The sequence below is a fragment of the Suncus etruscus genome, chromosome 6 (genome assembly GCF_024139225.1).
Source record: "Suncus etruscus isolate mSunEtr1 chromosome 6, mSunEtr1.pri.cur, whole genome shotgun sequence".
Classification (NCBI taxonomy): Eukaryota; Metazoa; Chordata; class Mammalia; order Eulipotyphla; family Soricidae; genus Suncus; species Suncus etruscus.
The window spans coordinates 12,155,105-12,175,295 of NC_064853.1; the positions used below are offsets into that span (position 1 = coordinate 12,155,105).

General features: G+C 40.6%; 1 protein-coding gene across 1 annotated transcript in view; it reads right to left on the minus strand.

Moving 5' to 3' along the window:
• The window catches only part of PDE4B (phosphodiesterase 4B), a 508,742-nt gene that overhangs the window by 106,535 nt on the left and 382,016 nt on the right, over window positions 1–20,191 (minus strand). The window contains 1 exon segment of the mRNA XM_049774429.1: window positions 12,482–12,531. Coding sequence (XP_049630386.1) covers window positions 12,482–12,531 — 50 coding nt within the window.

Genomic DNA, 20,191 nt, shown 5'->3' on the forward strand with positions numbered 1-20,191 from the left:
AGATGGCAGCTCACAGCAATTCCAAAGTCAAATTCTATCCCTGGCACATTGTTGCTTACCAAGTAGATGGGTTTCTTCTCTGTCTGAATCAGCGTAAATTTCTCCTTACAAAATTCTCCTTACTAGAATTACCCCAGACTCAGGGACAACTATTTTCCATGATCACTAGCTTCTCCATTTCTCCACCCTCTCCTCCACCCCTGCAATTCACTGAACTACCTCTTTTTTTTTTTTTTTTCCATTCTTGATTTGCAATCAAGAGTTTTTGGGGCACCAAGCAGATTAGGAGTATAAACAATCAAGAAAATTGTCATCTACGTGAAAAATAAACATTTATTTTAATCTGTGTATTCCAGCCTTTGTTCTGAATACTGTTTCTAGTCACTCATTCTGGTTTCCTAATAATTCAATATAAGAGGTTCTCCTAGATTATATAGATGAGGAAAACAAGAGTCGGAGATGTTAGAATATTTTGTTTGTTTGTTTTCAATCATACCGAAGGAAAAATTTAAAAACCAAGATGTAGACTTCCTGGCTCCATTTTTTATTTTAAACAGTGTTGTGGGCAGGAGATGCACCCCAGGATTAAATTTAGGGTCTTATGCTAGGTGTGTAATATACCAATTAAGTTCTCTCTCAGGTCTCTGCACCTTCCCCATGCCAGTTTAACCATGGAAGAAAATGGGAAATGGAAGGACAGGATTGAGAAACATAAAAGAAAAAACCTAGGTGGTTTTTTTTTTCACCATGAGATTTAGTAGCCCAGACTTGAAGTGCAGGTGTAAATTTGTATTGAAATTTCAAATATTGTCTTTTTATTTTATTTTTATCTATCTTTCTGTTTTGATTTTGGTTTTATGACTACAGTCTGCAGTGCTCTGAGTTTATGCCTGGCAGAGCTCAGGGGCTTATATGTGGTGCCAGGGATCAACTGAAGTAGGCTAGTTGGACCAGAGAGAGAAAATATGACACGTTGGGCACTAGCCTTGTACATGGTAGATTCAGATCCAATCACTGTCATTATACTTGGCCTTTGAGCCCATCAGAAATGATCCCTGAGCACAGAGCCAGGAATGTAAGCCCCAAACACAGCCAGATATACTTTCCCCAACAAAACAAAATAAAACAAAATAGTGTGGCCACATGAGAAGCAAACACCTGACCCTGGCACTATCTCTTTGGCCTCTCAAATTCAAATTTGAATCTTAAAGAATCCTATTAAAATTCTCTAGGGACTTCTCACTGGGTATGGGATAAAATCTACACATACTACACTGGCTTGCCTGATCTATTAAACCCATTTACCACCAACTACCACCACCACCACCACCACCACCACCATCACTACTCCAACCTTGTTGTTGTCCATGTTTCTAGCATTTCTGTTTTAGGATGAAAGATCTCTCTGGATCTTTCATCTAAAAATGAAAGGAGGAGTAGAACCAGCTCCTACAGGTCCCAAGATTAAGGCAGTTTACAAAGACTTTCCAGTCCTCTACATTAAGTCCAATACTAACAAAAGATAATATTAATTGAACCAACATTAAATCCTACCGCAGGAACAGTGTTCTAAATGCTTTACATAAAACAGTTCATTTCAATCCTAGTAATACATATGAATATTGTTTTCACTTTTAAGGATGAAAAAGAGAGCAAAAGCATAATCCTCTCTATTTGATTATAAGGATCAAATGTGTCATTCTGGACATTATTCATTTGCTACTTCCTGGTCTGTGTATTCTACAGGATCTGAATCTCTTCTCTTCCTGCCTGTACCCCAGTGTCTAACACAGATGACACTATCATTGATACACATTGGATATCTAACAAGTACTCATTGACTGAATGAATCAAGCATGGATGTGTAAGACCTATTTCTCTTAAACTTACACATGTTCTCACTAGACCCAATCAGATGGATAGTCATCCAAAGGAAGCCAAGGTAGTTTGTCTATTAATCATTAGAGCTATAGATAAATCAGTAACTTTACTTGGGATATTTCTTTTCTTGGAATATTCCCACCATCCTCTATAACAGAACTGACAGAGTTTACCAGATAGCCTAATCTCTAGAGGAAAACACACAGGTTTTTCAGGAAACAGATCTAGGTTTTAGTTCCAATGTTTTCATTGAGTGTGATCTTGAGGGACTCTCTGTGTCTCCTTAGTCTTCTTAACCAAATCTGGACTGAGACACTGACCAAACAGTTGAGTGGAGAGAATTCGCCAAGACCAGGTGTGTGCGTGGCCTCTTACATGTCAGTACACGTCAGTCAAAACTCTCCTGGCCTCTTCCTCTGGTGCCGGCAGAGGCAGGTGGCTGGGGACTGAGAGATTGTCTGGTTGACTAGACCAGTAGCCAGACTAGATCCAAGAAATTGAATCCCAAAGAGCAGCTGTGGGAAGGGGGAGCTGGGCAGCCAGCAGAATGGAACCTGGTTTTCTCCATGAACCCAGCCAGGGAGAAGGTCAGGGCGAGTACCCAGAATTTTGCAGGGTAATTTTGTTTCTTGTCAACAGCTCTGTAAATCCAGACAATAAAGGGAGAAAGAAATCCAGTGAGTTCTAATATTGTTTCTCTATTTCAAGGGGACAGTCTCAGCTTTGTTTCTCTTCTTGTTGTTGAAAGACAGTTCCCTGAAATGCTCTGGGGCTTCCGAGAACTGCTCTGGAAGCAAATCCATGAAAGTGCAGACCAGGGTCTGGTTAGAGGAAGAAGCAGAAAGGCCCCTTCCCCCAGGACGAGGCAGAAGCAAGGAGACTCAAGGTATTTTTTTTTCCTTCCTCCCTTACCTTTTACATCCACGTTCATATTTCTTCAGGTAACCTGCTTGTCTTGTTCCCCACTAACATTCCACCAAACAGGAGAGATGTGGGATGTTGATTCCCTTTTCCAGCAATCATTGAAAAAAAGCAAAAGGTCTTTCTAGAAAATTCAAGCCATACCCAAACTGAATCCAGCCATGAGGTTTTCTCTTCTCTTCTCTCTGCACCAGCTGCTTCTCCTGCTTTTTCAGATATACCCACAAGGATCAGCCTGGATTAGTGCCAGCCTTGCTAAAGCCTGGACTCCATGTTTAACTGCACCTGCCATGAGTTTGTGTGCTGACATGATTCTAGCTCCTAAAGTGAAGTGGTCCATGTGGCTCATGCAAAAGAAGTTAACAGAGACTCCATAGACAGTATGTTTTTTTATTTTTGGCTTTTGGTTTTTGGGCCACACCCAGTGACCCTCAGTGCTTACTCCTGGCTATGTGCTCACAAATTGCTCCTGGCCTGGGGGACCATATGAGACTCCCAGGGATCAAACTGAGGTCCATCTTAGGTCAACCATGTGCAAGGCAAACGCCCTACCTCTGTGCCACCACTCTGGCCCCTCCATGGACCAGTATTTTAACTGCTCATTCTTGTGCTCTGAAGAGCAAGAACCACATTTACAAAGCATCCACCTATGCTTTAAATCTATTTCCTGATAGTCCAATTCATATCGTTTCAAGAGAAAAAGAATCTCAAATTTCTAAGAGATTCCCTTGGGAGTCATATATTGAGCAAGGGAAGTCAATCAGAAACTTTGGGATCTTAACATGGTTTCTTTTTCTTTTTTTTTTTAATTGGGGAGGGGGTTCCCAGTCTGTGCTCTGAGGGCCCAGGCCCCTGCAGGTGATTCTCAGCCATGTGCCAGTGATTCTATTTGAGGGCTTCAGGAAGTGTTGATGCTCAAACCAAGAAGGCAGCATTGTTCTCAGTAGAGATTACTGAGTCTCCCCTCCCTATGCTACCTGGAGGAATACCTGGTGCAGGGGATCAAAGCAGACCCAGTCACATAATAAGCATATATCTATACCCCTACGTTATCTCTTTGACTCTCAATAAAGTTTTCTGATTTGGTTCACTATTGATGCAATTGGCCTGGGTTGTCAGCTGTGGGCCACATAGTGTGTGGTAGTTATGGGGAGCATGTTGATCCCCCAACCACTATGATTCAAATATTGACACTTCCTATGTGCCAGGAATTAATGCATGTACTTAACTTGTATTAATAAATATATTTCTTCCTATTGCCAGATGTAGTAGGGGTCATTTCTAGCCTAATTTGGGGCATGAGACTATTGGAATTTGGAAAGGTCAAGAGTTCTATCCCTGGGTCCTCAAGGTGATAGAATTAGGTTTTGAAAAGGGCAATCTAACTCCAGAGACTTCTCTAGGAGGCACTATGGATGTGGAATCTAGTTTCTCTTTTGTAGCTCTGGCCAGAAGGTAACGTTATACAATCTAGTGGTGAAACACCCATTTTCCAGGTGAGAAAATTGAGTCTCAATAATGCCTGGATGTCAATATCATACAGATCCCTGAGAATGAGAGGATTGAGAGTGTACTTTAAGACAAGTCTGAACAGAGGCAGGCAGGAACGTAAGAAAGAATCTTGAACTTTCACTCCTGGGCACTTCCTCATTCATAATATTTATTTATTGAGCATCTACTTATTCATTCCATACACATTTACTGATCAATCAGGAGAGAAAATGCAACTGTTAAAATATATATCTTGCATGGCCCACGTTTGAACCCTGGCATAATACACAGCCCCCCCCCCCCAGCCTTATTAAAAGTGATCCTTGATTGTAGTCAGGAGTGCTGGGTGTGGCCCTCAAACCCACTTCCCCATCCCCTAAAGAAAGGGAAAAGATTAGTAGTACTTGAACTAAAGAGAAGAAAATAAATGCTATATCCTTTGAATAAGAGTCACTGAGATGGTGAAATTAGTCACTGAGATTAAATGGATAAATTGCTAGGAGCACATTCAGAAGATGTCCTAGACTAGAGGCTGAGTGCTGGAAGACAAAAACAACACACTTTCCAGATGGGACCAGGAAAGAACTAGGACTTACTATTGCAAGGAGAGTATTTTTGTTGTTTGAGCTTCACACTAAGAATTAGCAAGTACACAACTTGTGCACAGAAACCGTGTAAGAAAATATCTGAACTGAATCAATAAATGTTTTGTTTCTGTTTTTCTGGAGTGGACTCGCTGAGGGAACAGAACATACAAAGGCCTTACAGGGACATTCAGGGACTTTTACTTCAATGCTTCTCAGCTACCAGCTGTGTGTGGCTCAGGGGATTGGGACCAGGAGGACAAAGAAAGAGCAAACTTCTGAAAAGCTTTACACAGCTGTTTTGCTATAAAATGGGGATTTTTTTATTTTTATTTTTTTTGGGTTTTTGGGCCACACCCGATGACGCTAAGGGGTTACGCCTGGCTATGCGCTCAGAAATCACTTCTGGCTTGGGGGACCATATGGGACGCCAGGGGGTCGAACCGCTGTCCGTCCTAGGTTAGTGCATGCAAGGCAAACACCCTAACACTTGCACCACCGCTCTAGCCCCTGAAATGGGGATCTTGAAAGCAAAGGATAGGCAGCTCAGAAAATTGCAGAATCAGTGTGAGGCATCAGAAGAATTTTAGTACTGATGTGGGCAGAAGAGCAAGAAAGAACATGAAATAGGAAAGCCATGATCAGGGTAAGGGAAGAAGAAGCATGGAACTAAGCGAGTACAGTAGAAAATGAGATAGTCAAGGTGAGGGGAAGACCCAAGAATGGGGTGTCAGAGGGAAGAGAGGTGAAGTGACAGTTGCATAAGTTCAAGAAGCCTGGCGGAGGGGCTGCGGATGAACCAGAAAGGGCTCTCAAAGGAGAAAGGAATGCCTGGCCTTGATTTTATACAAGGAGACAAGGTGTGGGGTTTGCAGAATGGTGGTGGGAATGCTAAACTCAGCATGTATATCACCCACAAAGAGATGCAAAGAAAGTTTCCCAGCTCAAGAAGGCTTTGTCTGGGAGCTGGCGAGCCTGGAGGTCCAGCCAGGTGGGAGGTGAAGTTCTGGCTCTGGGCTGTCCAGGTAAACAGAGCTGTCAAGAATGCCCAGGAGCAGACAGATGTTTCCTGAAGGGCTCTGGGCACAATGCCTGCTTGCAGGCAGCATGACCAGACTTGAGGCAGGGAGCAGCTGGGGTTGGGGAGGACACAGGCACGTGGACAAAACCCTACTTTGCAGAAGAGGCTGCTTAGAGGCAAGAGAGATTCTCACCCCAGTCCCTGGGGTGCTACAGCAGCCTGCAAACTTCATAAAGGTTGATTCATAGGGGAGGGCTTGCAGCTAACACACACACACACACACACACACACACACACACACACACACACACACACACACACACACACACTGTCTTTTCTGCCAGTGTGTGTGTGTGTGTGTGTGTGTGTGTGTGTGTGTGTGTGTGTGTGTGTGTGTGTGTGTGTCTAGGACAAGGTTTACGCAGGGAATGACAGTCAGACCTCTTCTAGACAATAGGGATTTGTCCAAAGTTTGCTAGCAAATAAACATCTGGCTGGGCAAGGGAGAGAGAGTCAAAGGTGACATTTTGAAAAGTGGGGTGCCTCCCTTCAAAGTCTCAATCACAGGAGATGCTTTTTGCTCACAAAATGTGGAGGCAACAATGTCTGGGCAGGGCCCCCCCCCCCCCCCCCCCCCCCCCCCCCCCCCCGGTGGAGCCCAGGGCAAACACAAAGAAAGAAAGGCCGGAACTCAGAGCAAAAGAAAGAAATTGTTTGGAGATAGGTTGGCTACAGGATAAACTTTTTCCTTTCTGGGGCCTGACTGCTAGAGCAAAACCTGATGGTTGTCTTTGTAAAAAAAAAAAAAAAAAAAAAAAAAAAAGGAAAGAAAAGAAAAAAGAAATAAAGAAAAAAAGTGTCTGTATCTAGGTCCCTGGCAGTGATTTGCCTCTGGGAGGGCCAGCAATCTATTTAATGGCTCCATTGACGTCAATAGCATAACTGAAATACTTACTAACATGCATGAGTCCAACTTTCAGGGGGGTGGGGGTGGCTGGAGTTTTCGCAGCAGCTCCAAAACGCGAAGTGGAGTGTGCAATGCGGATTGAACTCGGCTGGGTAGCTTGGAGCTAGAAGCAGATGTTTTGACCCTGAAGAAACACTCTCTGGACGGCTAAAAAAAGTCATTTCGAAACGGTGAAATCCTTTTTTCCGGAGCAAGGTTCTTTTTGGGGGGGGGGGCAATGCTTTCTCAAGGGAGAAGATTTTACCTGAGTTGACTTTGTCAATATTTGGTCAATATTTTCCCAACTACCCAGACTTAATTTTGGATCTATATGCAGAACTTGCAGATCAATACAAGTCTTTGTGGGTTTATTTTTATTTTTTTAGGGGGGCTGGGAGTAGGGTACACTTCGTCATGCTCAAGGTGAATTTTTATTTCAGGTAAATTTAGACTCTTAATTAAAAATGATTAAAAAGCGATTCTTACCAATTCTAATATTGTTCTCAGAATCACTGTTTTCTTATTTCCCCCCTAGGATATGTCTGCTAAGATATTCCAGGTTAATAATTAAGCTAATTACCCCAGTAATTTAGGCCACATAAGATTCAGAGCATTGAAGAAACAATAATCTAATATTTCTAGTGCCATCCTCTCTTTTGCTTTGACTTCTTTGACTTCTCCTTTCTTTTTTCTTGTAATTCTCTTCCCTCTCTTATGCCCACAGCCTTCTGTAACAAGATTGGTTTTATTTGTATTTGTTCATACGTGTTGTAATCTGGCCTGCCTGTTCTTGCTTAATGTAGAAACCCAAGTAAAAGTTCTTTTTCAACCCAGCTTCATTCCCAGTTTTCTGACGGAATCAGATTTTTCAGGCCATCACTAGTTCTCCGAGACCCCTCACCACTTGCACCCACAGTCTCCTGTCCCAGCCCTTGAGAATCAAAGTGGGACCTGTATTAATTTTCAAACGCCTTAGAATCTTTAATAACTGACCAAGAGTCTCTCCACTTCTCAGACAGTCCCTATATCAAGGGAACACATATCCTAAGGGTGATTTGGGAATATGCCAAAACGAGAAGGTGGTTTCTTAACAAAAAGTATCTTCAGTTTGATCAACAAACTGAACATTTAGTGATCTGAACATTTAGGGGGAAGAAATAGATTGTCATAAGTGTTGAGAATTAATCTGTTGCACACAGAATTCAACAATTTCACTTACTAGGAGGTATATATTATTTTGTCCAATTTCTCCACCCATCACTTATTCTTGAATGGCATTTAATGGACTGGTGCTGATGACCCCCCTAACCATGGCCATGGCTACTCAGTCAAGGTGGACTTTGGATCTTCATGAGCCCTGTGAGCTGTTTTCTGGTTGTTTGTGGTAGAGAGGTCATTTGGGTCATGTGGACTATTATATTGGAGTTGACATGTTCACTAGTAAACATAGAATATTCTATCTTCCCCACCAATTTGGAGGCTAGATAGCTACAAAAGTATGATCAATCACAGGGCTGGAGTGATAGCATAGCCTTACATGTAGCTGACTCAGGTTTGATTCCTGGCATCCTATATGCTCCCTGGAGCCTGCCAAGAATGATTTCTGAGCACAGAGCTAGGAATAATCCATGAGTGCTGCTGGGGTGATCCAAAACAAAATGAAGAAACAAAAAGGAAGGTAAATCAAGCCCTATCTATAAGAATTACAAGTAGTAAATATTAAAAGATCTGTTTCTCTATTTGCTTTGTAAGAGCGAGAACCCTTTATAAAGACACTACATACTTGATAATGTATCTTTTGAGAAAATTCTATTAAAAGACCTACAAACATTATAGAAATTTATGTAAAAGCAAGGGAGAGGAGAGGGTGGGAAAAGTATAAAGATATTTCATATGATGCACATACTTATGTACCTACACTCATACACTCATTCATTCACCTACATGTATATAGTCATGCTCATATTTCCACATACTCAATCATACACAAACTCATCTATACACACATACTTCCATACATATTGATTTTCCTCATTATTTGATTTTTCTGTTGTTGAAAAAATTTTGAGAGCTAAACTCTGGAGACTATTTCAACTTTCCATTTTCTGTCATCCTTTGAAATTGCAGAGATGACAGAACCGAAGCTCCTGTCTTGTTGGGGAATGTTGTATTTTTTTCTCCTTCAGTTCCCAGAATTATGTCTTAGATCAAGAAAGTTTGGAATGCATGCTAGTGAAAGGCAAATGGCGGACCAAAGCTGAGCTGCTCCTAACCCCCCTGCAGCATTCATATTTCTGTATAGTAGAAATACTAATTTCTACTATAGTACAGGATTATACTATACCATATGTATATGCATACTATTAGCATTTGTGTGTAGTATTTCTCTATATTATTAACTCATGAGTATAACAACCTTCAGAATTCATACTACCATTCTTCCTGAAATCTCAGTTCTCTATTTCTTTAGTCAGGTTTTCCTGCACAAAATGCAAAAAAGAAAAAATTAAAAAAAATAACAAAAGACAAAAAACAAAACCCAAAACAAACAAAATTAGCCCTCCATGTTATTTATAGAAGCAGCTATTCAATCTGTTCAAATATATTATTTTGCTTGGGGGGGGGCAGAAATACCTGACTTTGCTGAGGGTTTATTCCTGTCTCTATGCTCAAGGATCACCTCTGGAAGGGCTCAGGGGACCATGTGTAGTGACAAAGATTTACCTGGTTCAGCTGTTTGCAAGGCAAGTGCCTTATCCATTGTACAATTTCTACAATGCATCAAATATCTTTCAATTTCAGGACAAGAATTGATTTTGGGGAGCGAGTTAGATCACACCTGGCAGTGTTCAGGATTTAGTCCTGTCTCTGAGCTCAGGGATCATTCCTGGTGGTGCTCCTGGTGCATATGTGATGACAGAGATACAACAGCATGTAAACCAAGTATCTTAAGGCCCGTGATACTCCTCTGGCCCAAGAACTTATTTTTAACACTAAAAAAGCACAACTAAGTTTTTTTGTTTGTTTGTTTTTGTTTTTGTTTTTGTTTTTGTCACTGCAGAGATGAAACTGGCTTATGAGTAAAATTTAAAGGAGGGTCATTTTTTCAAAGATAAAGTTCCCAAAATTTATGTAGTCGTTTCAGTCAATTTATGGTGTCTTCCAACTATGTGAAAATTGCCTTGTTAAAACTGATAAAATATAGTCCCTGCCTTCAAAGAACTCCATTGATGGCAGATATAAAGCAAGAATAACAGTATATCCTGGAATGAAATGGCTTCCATAGGTTCACATGAAAGTAAATCACAGTGATTGATGGAAAAAAAAATTATAGGGTGCTATCCTGAGAAGGAAAATTGTGTGGTGGAAAGAGCAATCTTGCTTACACAGGGAGAAAAAGGAGTTGTTAAGGGATGTGCTTTTATTTGCCACCATGAATAGTCAGTTAATGATCCATTTGTTATAGTAGATATACCAACTTAACCAGTTTTTGACAATTATCTTTCAAAATGAATTGCGTGTCTAAAAAGTCTTTTTAAGAGAGTTCACTTTTTTCTCTCAAAGGTGCTTCTTTGTAAGACTTCAGTCACTTGGTCAGTCAAGGTTTCCTAACAGAATTGTTGCCTTCCAGGTTCAAATGATGCTGAATTTATTATATCTTTTATGTGTTCACTGAAATACCCAGCTTCCCACTTCAGTGCTAATAAATAAAAACCTGATCTTATTAACATGAAATGTACCAATTTGAAAGCAGTACTTCAGCTTTCAAATCTGTTTTCTCTGAGCCACGTATTTGTCATTCCCCTTTAAAGTTTCTATTTAAACACACCTCTTTGTCATAGGCTGATAAATATTAAAATAACAGGAAAAATCTGCCTGACTTATTTAAGCTGATAATAAGAACAAAACACAGGATGCGTCCTCCTTCCTTTGCTGACTGTGGTTACGCGGTAAGATTTTGAAACCTGTAATTATGTAATAATTGGTATAGTTGCATTTTCTTCCCAATAAAAAGCCAACATTTTCGCAGTTTGCCACAAAGGCAGACAAAAACAAATTGCCTAAGTGGTATTGTCATTTTCTTTGCTCCATTGTTTTAAAAGAATTTAGCAAAAGAATTTCTAGTTGCCAAGCTGCAGTTAACGGTGCCAATAACCACAGAATGATCTTTCCAGGAGCATCATTGAATGACGAGCTGATTTATAGAATCATAAATATCACATATGCTCCCAGTGTTTGTTAGTATATGTTGCAAGATAAGAAAACATGCTTTAAATATGCAAATCCAAGTAAAATTCATCACAGTGAATTTGGCTTGCAGTCGTGTAAGCAAAGGGGTTCACTGGTGGGCCAATATGATGAAATGACATTTCAAAACCACCTCCTTTGATTTCCAAGTATGAACCATCCGTTATACGTTAAAACACTCTATTACGTTTCTTTTTATAAAACTTCTGAAGGAAATAACCCATCAGCACACCAGGTTTTTGAAGTCTTTGGAGAAAAGACTATTTTCTCCCCTCTGCTTCTTAGTCTGAAGCTCCAGAGATAAACTCACCTTTGCTTAATACCTTCCTTTCACTTTTCTTCTTGTTCTTTTCAACCTTTTTCTCATATAAATATTGTTAAAAGCAGGTGCCATAAATACTTCAGAAACTAAGAAACCAGTGGAACCTGATGCCTTTGTTCCTTTCTTTTAGAAGCCGAGTTTTGGTATTATTTCTGTTCTTGTTGCATGCGAGTTTCGAGAGATCAGCCTTCAAGGAGGAGGATGAGAAGAGCAAAGGAACCAGCCTAGCTACAGACACATGACAGGGGGTCACTGGAGTGCCAGTAGAGCTCAGAATGGGTTCACCTTGTTTGTTTTCTTTTCTTTGTGGTGGTGGCTTTACAGTAAGTAAATACTGTGGATAAATTCATGGGGAAATTGAAAAAGATGGTCAGTCAGTCCTGAGAACAAAAAGAATATACTTGGGTGGTTCAAAACATCTCCATGGTAGTTGAAACATGGTAGTCTTGCCCTTTGTACCTCTTGACTCATGTGAAAAGTGAAGTATGGAAAGAGGAGAGGTTAGGGTTTATGATTGTGTGTGTCTTTAATTTTTAAACAACACCTTTGAGGAACAAAGTTGGATGACCTCCAAGAGAAATTACTGGTGACCTGGAAAAAGTCTTTGGTTTCACACCTGGCAAAGATGTAGAGTCCAGTGGATGCTCTAGTTCAAGCTAAGAGGAAAACCACTAACACCCCCTGAGGGGGTCCTTAGGTCAAAGTGAAGGAAGCCAGGGGGCCTTTGAGGTTAGCACTCCTGGAGTTCACTGGGACCAGCAAGCTGAGGTCAACTAGTGCTTTCAACAGAGCTCTGCCTACTGCAACTTTTCTGAGAAGCATTTTTACCACATAACAACTGCCATGGGCTGGAAGCCTGGGCATGCAGGAAGTGTGCTTCATATGTTTTATATTTGGTTTTCTTAAAATGAAACAAAGCTTCAGAATACCTTTGAAAAGAGCCACCCAAGTGACACACTTGAAGACCACATTATGTTCATGAAGACTATTGTTCCTTTGAAGGCTCTAAAGATGGAGGCTTATGCATGAGTCTGAGACAAGAAATGGGCCCTCTTGACAAGACTCACCTTGTAGGTTGACTTTGGAGACTGGAGGCTGACTAGCAGCAGGAGATCTCCTGTGGAGACAAGGAGAAGAGAAGGTCTGAGTCTTGGCATGAAAATCCCTGCCCCTCAGCATGACACATGAAGGACTTTTCAGGGTCCTAATCAGCTCTCTGGTGATGTAATGCTAGCTCTGAGTGGCAGGCTCCTGGAACAAGAGGAGGACAGTTCTCTCACTTCCAGATGGCCTGGAAATCCCCTTTAAGCAACCTTCTGCATGTGTGGATGTTCCCTCTAGGAAGGAAGTCTTTCACATCAGGTCCTCAGACAATCCCTTCAGTCTTAGGTTCCCATGTTCTAAGACACATCACGAGAAGTTATACAGGTTCAGAAATGACCATGAATATCAGCATGAAACCCAGATCCTTTGGGCAAAGTTGTAGAAATCTACAGCTAGAAGACCCTATGAAAACAATCCAGGTTTCCCAGTTGGACACTTCTGGAAATGGAGACACAGAGAAGTGAAGTCACTCCCCAAAAGTCACACAGCCACAAAGAACAGCAATCTGGCTTGCTAGCCTTATGGATGACTCTTTTCCCAAAGGAATGGGGCATGAAATGACATCAAAGCAAGGCTGTGGATGCCAAAAGTCAAATGAAACAAGCAAAGTCATGCTCCACACATTAAGAGGAGCCTGGTCTTTCTCATTTTTCTTTCTTCTCCCTCAACCTCCTCTCCCCCTACCCTCAGCCCTGTATATTCAGTCAGGACTGGGTGGGCTTGAGGATTTGCTTTTGTATCTAATACCAAAGATGGTGATGATGTGATTGTGGGAACCCCATTTTCAGAATGACTGACCCCTTCTTATGGATTCAAAATAACAGGAAATTAACAAAGAGCAATAGAGTGAAACTCTAGGGTCTGAAAAATGGACAGGGATCAGGCTTGGGGAGCTGTTTAAAAACATTACTCCGTCCAGAGAGGGTATTTCAGTATATCTGGAATAAGGGTTGAGAATTAGAACTTTCAATAGCACCCAGTGAATTTTGATGTACAGCCTGATTTGGGAAGGAAGCCAAAATGAAATAAATAAAATAAGTTCTGCAAAGGAATCCTAATGGAAGGGTCCTGGCTGGAAGCTAATGACAACTAAGTTGTTTCCCCAGGTTTTTCAATGTGCAAATCTGTGATCCTTTAGGGGTCACTTAGCTTTTAGGTAATGATGCTTTACAGCTGCTGGGGCTGAGGGTCAGCTCTACCAGCTACTTACTAGCAAAGTTATTCTAGCCAAGGGGTGCTAACCCTCAGGCTCACAGCATTTTCATGTGTCACCAGGGAAAGAAAACGGGCTATTGGTGGTTGTTTTGTGTTAGTGGCTTTCATGAGGAGTGTTAGACTCTCATCTTAAGGGTGAGAAACTGACATTCAGAGATGCAATGCAGATGCTTCTTAAACCATAAACATAGTTTATATGAGTCCTGGGCAGGATTCAAAGCTAAGTCTCTCTGAATCCAATGTGCATGCTTGTCCCATGATCCTTTCCGTACTGAAGATTCTGGTCAGGAAAATGAAGAGACTAAACTCGAAAGTCCTTAGCCTAGAATTCAAAGTTCCCTATTATTTGGTCTCAGCCTACTTTAATCAGTTTATCCCTATGTCATAATTACTTACACTCTGGACAAGAATTGGGTGATGAAAGGAGATAAAGTGATATGTACAATACCCCTTCGTAGAAATATTGCAGATTAAAGTGTCTAAATGGAGATAAAGAGGGAGCAAGAGAGAGAGAGAGAGAGAGAGAGAGAGAGAGAGAGAGAGAACCATAAAGGCAGGCAGAGGAGAGGGCAGGAGAAGGGAAACACGGAAATACTGGTGTCTGGATATGCACTGGTGAGGGCTGTTGAACATGGTATGACTGAAACCAATTGTATACAACTTTGTAACTGTGACAAAAAACACAACTGTATATAAACAACCTTGAGAACCATGGTTTTTAAATAAAGTAATTAAAAAAAATCACTTGCAACCTGCTAGTGCATCTTAAAGTACAATCTGTCTCTTCATTTTCATTTCACCTTATACTTATCTTTAGGAGCCTTTCAAAGCTGTAATTTAAATAGGTATATAACTGAATCTAAATGATAGAGAACTCCTCAGTTTAAGTGCAAACTTTAGATGATGGGAATAACCTGTTCACTATTGGATCCCCAAAACCCAGGATGCTCTTTCAAATGTCGACCACTTGCTGAATATCTCTTGAAGGGATGAATGGATGATGAGGGAGGGAAAGAACTAACTTAAACATCACCATGACTAGAATGATCACTTGGTTCTTCTTGAATTAGTATGCTTGCTTTATTAACATACTTCAAAGTATTCTTTTGAAAAAGGAGCTCTCATGACACACTGAGTGATCACCTATCCTTTGGGGGTACCGTGATTTATAATAACCTATTTATATTTTGTCTTTGTCCCCAAAATTCAGAGAGATCCTAAAACTCTAAGTATTCTAAATAATGGGAGGAAGAAAGATGGCTTTAATTATGATAGTGAGTTGACTTTTGGAAAGTTCTAAGTGGTCAAAGAATGGGGTCTGGTTGTTAGGGAAAACCAATTATGAATTTAGAGAATTACAACTTTCAGTAAACTTATTCCTCAACACTTCTGGGAATTCAATCACCAATGGTCAATGATTTAATAATACCTTTGGAATAGAGCCTTCCTTTAAATGCCGCCAATAGGATAGCATTCCAAAGGCTTCCGGGTTTGATGAGTTCAAGATTTGAGGAAGCTCTGCACCTGGCCCTGTGCCTCTAGCTCATTTGGCTGATATTTTCCTGGTTTACAAAATTTTGTAATAAACCAGTCATCTAGTAAGTGATTTTATGAGTTCTTAACCATGTTCGTAAATTAAAGTAAGGGGGGAGTCAAATGAACCTTCTGATCTACAGCCAGTCCCCCAAATACACAAGTGATAGGCTGAACTTGTTACTGGCTTGTGAGCCGGTGGTGATGGTATGGCAGTCTTGAAGGATTAGCATTCTGTCTCAAGGTAGAATATGAACTGAGTAGGAGTATAGAATACCTCACTAGTACCATGGATAATTGCCTGAGTATATGGGAGAATAAGTCAATATGTCAGAACTGGTGATGGGATAGGATGGTGATAGTGATGGGATCCAATATTTAGAGATGAAATGTCTAGAAGAAGGCATGTCTTCCCCTTTACTAAAAAGAAGATTCCTCTAGTCAATTTTAGTGCTTTATTTGTGCCTTCAAGACCATTTTCTTAGGTTACTAGCTCAATGGGCACATCTATTTCTGATCCGAGACCTACTGTTGGCAGAATCCTAGACCTGGATTCTCATCTTTCCCAGAATCTCCTAACTTTCCTTAAGACTAGCAGTAATGACAAGCAATGGCGAATTATTGATTGAATACACCACTGGCATGAAATGGATCCAAAGAGTCCAATCACTAAATGAACATACAATCAGGTTTTCTTTTCTTCTCTGCTCTTAGGCCCATTTTATACTTGTCTTTTCTCAATATAGTCTATGATCATGTTTCTGTAATTATGCTTATATTTTACTGATATTTCTCTCCTCTTAAGAGAGCATACTCCCTCACATGGGTCTAGAGGTTTCCTCAGGTATCCTCTCCTCAAAGGAGCTTCCCTGAACCCAACCTCCAACATGTAATGTATGTGCTCCATTGAGCTGTCTTCCAAGGTTCTAGATATCCTATTATAAGCTTGGCATAGGTGAAAAATTCACTAGGCCTGAGTATTTGTGGGACAAATAATATATACTTTTAGTTAGAGTATTTTGATGTATCATTGGTTGTCAATATTATGTAAATTTCTAGAGTGTAACTCCATGTCATTACATATGTATCAGTCGCATTGCACCCACAATCAATTCCCAGCAGCTGCCCACAAGCTGACTTGACCCTGGCAGTCTTACCCTTAGGGAATTCCTTGTGTCACAACAAAAGTGAATGCTGCCAAGCATCACAACTAAAGTGTGTGAATACTGCTGCTCACACATTACTACTAAGTGTGTATGACCATCACTTACCTCATGATTTTAGTGCCAAGCCTATAATCAGCTTTTTTCCTCTTACTTTCCTCCCATTCTTTTACTTCCCAACTACGCTAGTTTTAGAGACAATTCGGAGGGCTTAGAGAGAGATTCCTGACTCAGATCCAGTGGTGAGCCTTAAGCACAGAGCCAGAAATAAGCTTAGAGGACCATCAAGTATGGTTACCAAACCAAAAACAAATACCCAGCCCACCAATGTCCTCATATTCATCTTCCTAGTTAGCAAGGTTTTTTTATACAAGAGCTATAGTCTAGGAGGTCCTCAGTGATGAAAGTTTCTACTTTCTCAACAGCATGGCAATTCAGCATGCAATTCTTCCAAGAATTTCTTGGACAAGAACCCTATCTGTATAACTTTTTTAAATTCTTTTTATTGTTTTTTTTTTAGGCCACACCCATTTGATGCTCAGGGGTTACTCCTGGCTAAGCACTCAGAAATTGCCCCTGGCTTGGGGGGATCATATGGGATACCGGGGGATCAAACTATGGTCCTTCCTTGGCTAGCACTTGCAAGGCAGACACCTTACTTCTAGCACCACCTTGCCGGCCCCACTTTTTTAAATTCTTGACTCTCAGGAGATTATTACATTTCTTTCAAGTTGTAAAAAATAAGGTAATGTTGTTCAAAAAAAATCAGCTTGCAAAAACTTTGTAAAGGCAGGAACCATCATTATTTGACTTATCACTTATTCTCCCCACTAGGCTCCAACAAGAGGCTCTCTCTGGATGAATAACTTCCAGAAGTGGCACTATTGCTTGTAAAGCATGAGGGTACCAGGTAGAAAACCTAAATGCAATCCAGAAAAAAAAATGGCATCTATTTCTCATTTTCCAATGATCCTCTTCTAAGAAGCAAAGAACCCTAAGGAGTCTATGGCCATCACAGTTCACACTTTACAATCCTGAATAGCCCTGTGGGGAGAGAACTGGTCTCTGAACAAGAGCCGGATCCTAATACTGACTCTGGCACCTTTCACATGCACAGTCCAGACAACTCAGCCAACCTTCCAATTTCTCACTCACTTGGAGAAAGCTGGCAGAAATGTACATTTTCCAGGGATTTACTTGGTGCCAGGTCCTGCATGAGGGTTTTACGTACATTTCCTGATGGACTTTGAGGCATTTTGCCAAGGATTATTTTCTAGCTCTGAATACAGACTTTATGATTCTCAGCTCATTCAAATCAGACGTCAAAATACGCAAAGAAGCAAAGGATGCTTCAGGTATGTATACATGAAAAATTAAGTGACTATTCTTTCTCTCAGATGACACACAGGCTGACTAAATCATTCTTGGAAAAAGGTTAATGCAGAGAGGGCACATGACTTCCTGAGAGACACCGATGATCTTTGTGATGTGAGACCCAGTTGAATAGGGGTGGGGAGGGCAAGCAAAGCACCTCCACAGGAACTTGGAGATGGTTATTCTTGGGGGGGGGTTTAAGGCTTCAGCAGACAATAGCCTGCTTTTATGCAACACAAAGAGTCAAAATATAAAGGAAATATTGACGTAGGAGAAGTATAATTCTATGTGGGAGTTCTTTTTCATAGTGTAACACCCATTATCCTGAGGGTTCGTGAAATCCCCCCAAAGACAAAATTAAGGCTTAAGTGCTACAATAAAGGTAAGAACTGGTACCCCAGCATTAAGGTTAAACAGTCAAGTAAATAGATTTCAGTTCCATGAGTTCTACAGCTGTAGCTGTTAATCTAAGGAAATATGGGAGGCTCCCAGGAGAGTCCAGTCTAGAGGATTTTCCTTATAGACATGAGGTAGAGTGTTCGTTCAATCCCCAGCAGCAGGCCAAAAAACTGACTGTGACCCTGGCAAAATCGCCCTTTGGGATTCCTTGTGTCACAACAAAAGTGAATGTCTGCCGAGCACTGCAACTAAAGTGTGTGAGCACTGCCCCTAAGTGTGTGACCACCACTCATTGCAACAATGACAACAGCACTAAAGAGAAGAAAAATGTGTGTGTGTGTGTGTGTGTGTGTGTGTGTGTGTGTGTGTGTGTGTGTGTGTGTGTGTAAGAAAATGCTCCCCATATGTTGGATCCATTTTTATCAGGACTCTGCTTTCTGTTGTCTTGAGGTTTTTAGCTTCATGACTATGTAGAAATAAAAGGAAAGGTTTTAAATAGACCTCCCAGTTTCTGGCTCTTTCTCAATGACCACTGCTCCAGTTAAAGATGAAGCCCATAATTCATTCCTTCACATGTTCTGAGGAAGCGCTTGACATCCATGGGAAGGTCAATACTGAACAAATACAGGTATGGGTATGAGAAAGATCATTAATTGTAAATGTTTTATTGCTAAGCACTGATTCATTTTTTTTTTTAGTGTTGCCTAAACCAAAGGTACATAAATAACCATGAATTGCATAGAGACTCCTCAGTCAGAGTGTGAGAATGGGCTCCAAGTCTTGTCTGTATATGGCCAAGAATGTCTAAGAATATTCCATTACTCAAGGTTTACTCGAGTCCTCTCTGGTTACGAAAAGCCCTGATTCTAAGGCATATAACTTTAATTAACTGTCTATTGATCAGTGTGATTGCAGGATTAAGCTGAATGACCATTGTACTACTTAGTGAGAAAGAACCTCTAAGCTATACCTCCATTGCTTGGTTCAGGCCTGATTCCTTCAAGCTTAATTCCAGAAAACACTCTGCTAGCTACATTTTCATTCTCTAACCTTCATTTATTCCACAACTTCTGAAGTGGTTTTATTTTTTTTTTTCAAAGCCTTCAGTGTTTTCTTCCTATAACCCAGATAATTTTTCAGCAACAGTGAATGGGAGAGTTAGATATGGAGTTTCTACAATGTCTCTGCATTTCATCAGTGTCATATGTTCTGCAGAAATGGTTTAATCTAGCCAAACTTGGTTTCCTCTTTAGTAGGGTGGACAACAATACTTACCAGAATTATCATTTATAAGGATTGTAATTGAGACAGTAGATGGTAACCCCCGATGTGTTATACTATTTCTGGATGCAATAAAAGAAATGCAACTTTCAACAAAATAAACTCACACTGTTTTAAGTACCTGCTTTGTGCTAAATGTAATTATTAATGTCTAATTGAATCCCCAAGACAATCCTATTTGGCCTACTAGAAAAAACAAGTTATATAGAGGCAGGTTAGTTTGCCAACATGGTAGAATTGAGGTGGGTGGAACATCAAGAAAGAGTCAGCTTGCCTGGTTGATACTTTTTAGGAAAAGAGGATAGTAATTTCATCATCGGGCTAAGATGACATCATCAGGAAGAGAACATGGGAAAACTAGATGACTATTTTCTATGTGATCTCATGTGCTTGGAGATCTTGTCAGAGTGGTTACCACTGCATATCCAATACTTTCTGTTAGCATAAGAAAATTAGCCTGAAAGGAAGAAGGTGAATCTCTTTAGGTCACTGTTATATCTCCAGTACTAGTTCCAAAGTGGATTCGCAATAAATACTTGTTAAATACATTCACATATGCATGGACAAATGGGTATTAAACAATCTACATATGAATGGATGAAGTGTTAAATACGTCTTTATATGCATGGATGAATGGTGGTAAATGAATCCATATATACAGGGCTAAAGAGTGTCAAATGTATCCATATGTGCCTGGATGAATAGCAA